Genomic DNA, 7,438 nt, shown 5'->3' with positions numbered 1-7,438 from the left:
GCAAATATATTGGAGAGTTTAAAGTGGCTTAATGACAAAAAAGCATTTGAAAATTGTCAGAGTTGCCACAGAAGTAGCAAATGCTGAGTTCTATTCAACTATTATTGATTTGAGCTTTTATCAATTGATTTGAAGCTATTAAGCCATATTCAACTGTTCAAAAACGTACTTGAAACATGCACTTTTTATTGATCTTCTGTAGTTAGGCCACATATATTTTCTTTCATAGTGCTGCACCAGATTCTGGGCTCAATCGAACCCACATAGTTGTATTTACCCAATAGCTATTTTTCTCATGGCATGTGTTATTGAGACTAATGTTGAGTGCTGCATGAGGACACAATAATAGCATTTATTTTATCTAGGTCAGGTGATCTGGGTTTGCTCTTGTCAGCTTTCTGCAGGAACCACTAAATAGGTCACGGTACAGACGAGGGGTTTTGACAACCTGCTATTGTTTCATAACTTTATCACAAACACTTTCATACAGAGGAGGCTGCCTCATAATTATGGCTGGAGCAGAATTATGCTAAAATTACGTAAACCATGTGTTTGATACCATTCCACTTACTCCGATCCAGCCATTCCCACAAGCCTGTTCTCTCCAACATTTTTTTAAATTGAACCTTTATTTAACAGGGCATGTCAGTTAAGAACAAATTCTGAATATTAGAGTTTGAATATCAAACATGACAGCTAAACACTTGATCACCACACCTTTTTATGCCAATGTGGGGTGATGTTACTCTGTTTGGGTAAACTCGAGGGGAGCCTGAGTTGGCCTTGAGCATGCAACCCTCTGTCAGCCCAACAATTCATTAGGCCTAGATGTCCGTACCTTTAGATTAAGTCCCTAGATTTGTAAGGACACTACTGTATGCATATCATTCAAAACACACACCATTCAAGCACCATTAGATAAGCCCCTATGATGTGACCTTAACCAGGTTATAAGGCCCGAACTAAACAGGTCATGTGAACAGGCAATGTTTGCATCTCTGTCAGCCATCACGCAGAGATGGGCTTCCTGTCCTCAATTTAGTAACCACAGGTTAGGAGTGAAGGACATGATTGACATGTATCAGTATCATCAACAAACACACACTCGCATGCACACACCTGTTTGTAGGGGTATATAGGATCAGTCAGTAGGCGTGTTTGGTGTATCTTCTCGATTCCTACGTACCATCACCATGGCTCCCACATACCTGGAGACAATCCTGCTTCTCTGCTGCCTTGTGACCATGTTCAGTTCAACCTCAGCTGCATGTAAGTTTACCTGGTAACCAATTTACCTGTTTAAGAGTTTTCCCCATGTAAATGTACCACTTTTGTTTTACCAAGGTCTGATAAGGTCTAGCTGTGAGACCTGCCGACTCTGTTTTGGGGTCATGTTGGTTAGGTTAGATCAGATTAGAAGACTATATTGTAGTTCACAGAATAGATTACAGTGAAAGAAACATTTGACATTCATGTTCTTGTGGTCTGCATGTGTGTGTGGCATGTGGCTGACTGATGTCTGTGCATGTGGTTCAGACGGTCCTAGGAGACTTTACTGTTGTGTGGAGTACCAGGAGAAGCCTGTACCTTACCAGCAGATAAAAGGCTACCAACTACAGAGTTCCACGGAGGTGTGCAACATCGATGCTATCATGTAAGCCCTGAACAAAGTATACACACACACACCTTTACCATACTCTTAGAATGTATGCTTATATTTTGTCATCTCTATGGGGTCAAGGGTTAAAGCTACAGTCCTTAATTGAAACAATAACAAAGCGGGACCCCGCCTCTGTTTTGGAAAAAAGCTGAGGTATGGGCCTGGAGAAATATAACCATTCTCAAATTCATAGACAGAGCAATGGTTGCCAGGACTGACCATCCACGATATAAAAAAGGTTGTTTTAACCATGTTGAGGCTATATTGTTTTGTTTACATTGTTGACAAGCATTGGCGCTAAACAAGCTTACGTATAGTGCGTTTTCTGTTGTAGCTTCTACACCGTGAAGAACAAAAAGGTGTGCGCAACAGTTAAGGACGAATGGGTGAGGAAGGCTCTGGCTCTTCTCAGGTACACAAACACACTTCTCTTAGGACACACATGCTGCTTTTCAACTGTAACACCAGTGTTACACTAGTGTATACTCCTTCATGTTATACTAAGGAGCCAAATGCACACTAATGCCAAAAGCATTCTCATGTAACTGCACACACCAAAATGTCTCAAAACTACAAATATACCAAAACTACAAGACTGGATGTCAATCGAACTTGCCATACAGGTTTTACCCAGTGTCTTCATGTACAAACTACTGCCTTCTAAAAAAGTAAATCATGCGAGTCTGCTACAAAATGTCCTGAGTTTCATATTCTGTGTTATATGCAGCTCCAAACTGAAGAAGATGTCGAGCAGCAACACTGTGACGGGCAACCCCCACACCGCCCCGATCTGAAAGGAACATTCAACCACAGCAACGCAACATTCTCCTACATCACCAGTAATCACAACATTCAGTAATGTGGTGAAATGATGCAGATATTATTTTCAAATATAATGCATTGCATTCGCTCTGATGTCTGCTGTTGTTGACGATTGTAGTACTCTATTCATGCTTAAGCTTACAGGGGTCCTCTGAATCCACAATATAAGCTAGTAAGTCGACGGCTTCAATTCTTTCTATTTTTCTACATTTAAATGTTGAACGTTTGTTTCTTTTAAGGTCGGCAGAAATAAAGAATTTGAGATATTGCCAGCCTTGATTATTTATTTGAGTCACATTACCGTAGAACTAGAGCTGACAACGGCATGGACGTTAGTTGTGAATGTGATTGAAACCTCGTTCAACAGTACAGTGTAAAACCAGAACCCATCGCGACTTCAAATGATCACCTGAGAGAAACCAAGAGGTTGGGAAAATAACTGTATATTTAATCATTTTGAATTATATAAAGCCAATTTATACAATGTCATTTTCTCAATTCCAGTTAAGGCACAACAAATCCATCATGTTATCAGGTGTGTGTATTTGGGTTTAGAAGACGCCGTAGCACATCTGCTGGAAGGTGTCCATGCGTGCCACTTCACAGATGATGTCACCGGTGGCCGTGTCCTTGTCGTCCTCGCTCTCGAGGGGCTTGGGGACCGGCGTGCCCTGCTTGAGGTCATACATCAGCTGGAGGGGACACAACACAGTTACAACGCAGACCAGTATAATCACAATCTAGGCCTAGACACAAAAGAAACAGGGACACACTCATCCTCTGTTGTGCAAGACAAGCTAACAAGGTCCGAGTTGGAAGTAGATGCAGAAACTTCACATCAATGCCATTGTATGTGCTCTACCTGGAGGTACTCCTCGAAGTTGATGGACTTGTAGTTGTCCTTGTCCGCTGTATTAAACATTTCTTTCCTGGCCTCCATAGTTGATGCATCGTTGACCATGTTCAGAGAAGCGCAACTGTCAGGGGGTAGAGGGAGGTAAGTCTGTGTTAGTAGTAGCCACTTTTTATTCAAGTGTGATGGTTTAAAACCACGACTCACAATAAGACTACTAGTAGGCCAACTTCATTATTGTAGATGGCATTTATGTGCATGTGCTGCCACCTACAGCCCCCTAGACTTGAGCTAAATACCACCGAGTAGCCACACGACATCAAAAGTCACGTCTGAATGTACTACGTTCACTCACAACTCGCTGAAGTCCAGCAGGCGGTCTTTGTTGGTGTCAAAAATCTCAAACTGCCGTCTCAGGTTGAGCAGGTCATCAGCTGTCCAGTGGGGAAACTCGTTCTTCAGATCCAACACGCTGGTGTTCCAGTCGTAGCTGTACTCTACACGCAGGCAGACACACACGGGTTACATTTATAAAAACACAGCAGGCCAAATAATCCACACAAGTAGTAAATACTTTCTGAACACACCCTTTTGACCTCAGATTGGTGATGTTAGTAGAAAAGTTTATAGGCAACACGATGACACAATATCAATTGCTTAAAACCGATCAATATCTTTGGTTTTGTACTGCTGATTTTGTCAACAGGGGGGTCGCAGGACTTAGAACGCAGCTGTTATTTTATTTCTCAAATGGCACGGATAACTCGGGGGCGGTCTCTACAAAAGTCGCTGGCCCACACCAATACACGGATTTGATATTCAAACTATCTCTTCAACAGCAACCAACCATTGTCACTGTTGATATCCTATGGAGGGTTGTGATTCGTTGAAGTTAACTATCAGAAAAGGTGATTTGTCCCCTTTTACGTGATTGCTGCCTGCCGAAATCAACATCCGCCATTCCAAAATATAGATAGAAGCCTTTTTACAAATTCTCATCAAACCAACCATGCATATGTTATTCCAAGTTTCCGTACGGCCTTTGTATAATGTACGTTTAAATAGCACATACTACCCAAACGTTTCAACGTGTATTGATGAGTGACTAACAAAGTGTTGTTACGTTACACTTCCCACGTTGGCGACTCACTTCAATCAAAATGCAACACTTCAAGATGTAGCTTGTCTTCTACAAGTTGTCCTCTACCAGTGAAACACAAATGATTCCCAGATTCCGTATGGTTTTTGAGTTGTGCTAGTGAACAGAATGTGGAACCTAATCCCCCCCCCCCTCTCGCTCGATTGATTTCAACTTGATATCGATATGAGTAATTGACAAAACAGTGTTGCGTTTCTCTTTGTTTTGGCAACCCCTTTATCAAAATTCAACACTGAAATGTAGCTGACCATCTTCTGCAGGTTGTCCTCTAATCCATGATGTAAAAAAGATATCCAGTTTCCATGTGTTTTTTTAGTTGTGTTAGTTTCAACAGCACGTACAACCTGATTTCCCCCCTAATCAATGAGTAATATATTGTCACTTGTCAAAACAACAGGGTTTTTGGTGCGTGTGCAGTTTATAAGGTGCTCGTTTAAAAAAAATACAAGTAATATGATTACTATTGTTGCACATGTATGTGTAGATAATACACTTTAATGTTTAGGTTTTCAATATATCAAACTGTTTCTGCATTGTGGTTATTGATTTGGAACTTCAAAACTGTTGTGACATCGGGCTATTTATTAAAATGTCTTGTCAACAAGAGCAGCAACAGCATAATTTTCAACAAAAGTTTTAGGAATATAAATGGAATTTTCAACATGAATTAAGTCCAAAAACATGCTGTGATTGACTTATTTGATGATATACCAGAACTCACATTCATGGGTTTGCCCTGCCTACGTTAAGACGGAGCATTTGGCTGTTAAGGCTGTATTTCTTCATTATTTTATAGCCCTTTAAAATTTCTCTCATCAAATTTTTTTTTCTTTTTTCTTCATGATTATTGTATTTATTATATTTGTATTTAACATTTTCTGTGTGTCCCTGATATCACTTTCCACCCTGTTACTTTGTAGTAATTTGTAGTAATTCTCCTTTATGAAAACAGCCCCTTCCCACAATGACATCAAGTTCAGGATGTGCCATTATTTTTTGGGTGGGACATTGCTGTGGGGACTTGCTTCCATTCAGCCACATGAGCATTAGTGAGGTCGGGCATTGATGTTGGGCGATTAGGCCTGGCTCACAGTCGGCGTTTCAATTCCAATTCCTGATAGGGTTGAGGTCAGGGCTCTGTGCAGGCCAGTCAAGTTCTTCCACACCAATCTCTCGACAAACCATTTTTGTATGGACCTCGCTTTGTGTGCGGGGGAATTGTCATGCTGAAACAGGAAAGGGCCTTCCCCAAAATGTTACCACGAAGTTGGTGATGGTGAAGCGTGATTCATCACTCCAGAGTCCAATGGCGGCGAGCTTTACACCACTCCAGCCGATGCTTGGCGTTGCGCATGGTGATCTTAGGCTTGTTGTGAGGCTGCTCAGCCATGGAAGCCTCACCCATTTCATGAAGCTCCAGACAAACAGTTTTTGTGCTGACATTACTTCCAGAGGCAGTTTGGAACTCGGTAGTGAGTGTTGCAACCGATGACAGACAATTTTTACACGCTTCAGCATTCAGTGGTCCCATTCTATGAGCTTGTGTGGCCTTACCACTTCGTGGCTGAGCTGTTGTTGCTCCTAGACGTTTCCACTTACAATAACAGCACTTACAGTTGACCGGGGCAGCTATAGCAAGGCAGAAATTTGACGAATTGACTTGTTGGAAAGGTGGCATCATATGATGGTGCCACATTTAAAGTCACTAAGCTCTTCAGTAAGGCCATTCTACTGCCAATGTTTGTCAATGGAGATCGCATGGCTGTGTGCTCGATTTAATACACCTGTCAGCAAGTGCTGAAATAGCCAAATCCACTAATTTGAAGGTGGATAGTATAGTGTATATACACTCAGTTTGATCTATTTTCCCATGTTTGACAATGGTCTGCTTGTCTAATCCATACATTTCCACCCTGTTGTTAGGCTAAATTATAGAGAAAAGTAATACAATTTAACCGGTTAGGATTATTCAATGGCTGTATGGGATTAGTTTTTTGCACCTAACAGGAATTTGTGCCTGAGTTTGACCAATATGTTTTTCCTGAAAGTCAAACATTATTTTTTTGTATTTAACTAGGCAAGTAAGTTAAGAACAAATTCTTATTTACAATGACCACCTACCCGGCCTCCCCTAAACCAGACAACACTGGACCAACACCTCCCTATGGGACTCCCAATCACAGCCAGTTGTGATACAGCCCAGGATCGAACCAGGGTCTGCAGTGCCAAAGACCGCTGCGCCACTTGGGAGCCCGAGTAGTTCTGATAGGATATTTAACAAATATTATGAGGTCCAAACTCACTGTCAAATTTGGCGGACTCTTTGATAGAGCGGATCCTCTGCTGGATCATGTCGTATGTGTAGCTCAGGTTAATCTCATGCATTTCCATTGCAAAATTCATCTCGTCGGAGTCTGGTGTGGCGTTTGGAAACAAGAATGGTACACTAGCCACAGGTTATTCACTTAGCATTTAGCTACTAACGGTTTTAACGTCATTACCTTCATTTAAATCAGGATCCACATAACTTTCTGGCTCTTTCACCAGTGGATATGACAACGACATCCCCATCTTGCAAACTATGTTACCGTGGCTAGTTTGCACCTGTCAAGAATACAAAGTACAGTACATTTAGGATAGGAGTTGATTAGCTACTGGCCAACAGTTCGGTAAGTAACGTTAGCTAGCTAGGTAACGTTACGTTAACGGTTCCAACTAGTGATATTTTGCATAATCATTCGAATAATTTCGCTCGATTTGTTTCCCGAAAGACACGACATCTAACTTAGCTAACTAACGTTATACATTTCTCCTCAAACCTCCGTGTCACTTCATTTGATAGACTGGCTCCAGGTGAAATGTTAATAATATCACTAGCCAAAGTTAGATGGTTAGCTAGGAAGCAAATGACTAGAATGGTCAGTTTGGAATTTCAGATATTTGA

General features: G+C 41.4%; 1 protein-coding gene across 1 annotated transcript; it reads left to right on the top strand.

Annotated features, from left to right (window-relative positions):
• Nucleotides 1–1,193: 1,193 nt before the first annotated feature.
• LOC120019816 (C-C motif chemokine 20-like) lies at nucleotides 1,194–2,488 on the top strand. The gene is made up of 4 exons (XM_038963228.1): nucleotides 1,194–1,269; nucleotides 1,537–1,654; nucleotides 1,995–2,072; nucleotides 2,388–2,488. The coding sequence occupies exons 1-4, from the start codon at nucleotides 1,194–1,196 to the stop codon at nucleotides 2,452–2,454; spliced, it is 339 nt and encodes a 112-aa protein (XP_038819156.1). The 3' UTR covers nucleotides 2,455–2,488.
• The last annotated feature ends 4,950 nt before the right edge of the window (nucleotides 2,489–7,438 follow it).

The sequence above is a fragment of the Salvelinus namaycush genome, chromosome 25, assembly GCF_016432855.1.
Source record: "Salvelinus namaycush isolate Seneca chromosome 25, SaNama_1.0, whole genome shotgun sequence".
Taxonomy (NCBI): Eukaryota; Metazoa; Chordata; class Actinopteri; order Salmoniformes; family Salmonidae; genus Salvelinus; species Salvelinus namaycush.
This window is presented reverse-complemented; position numbering and strand designations above follow the sequence as displayed.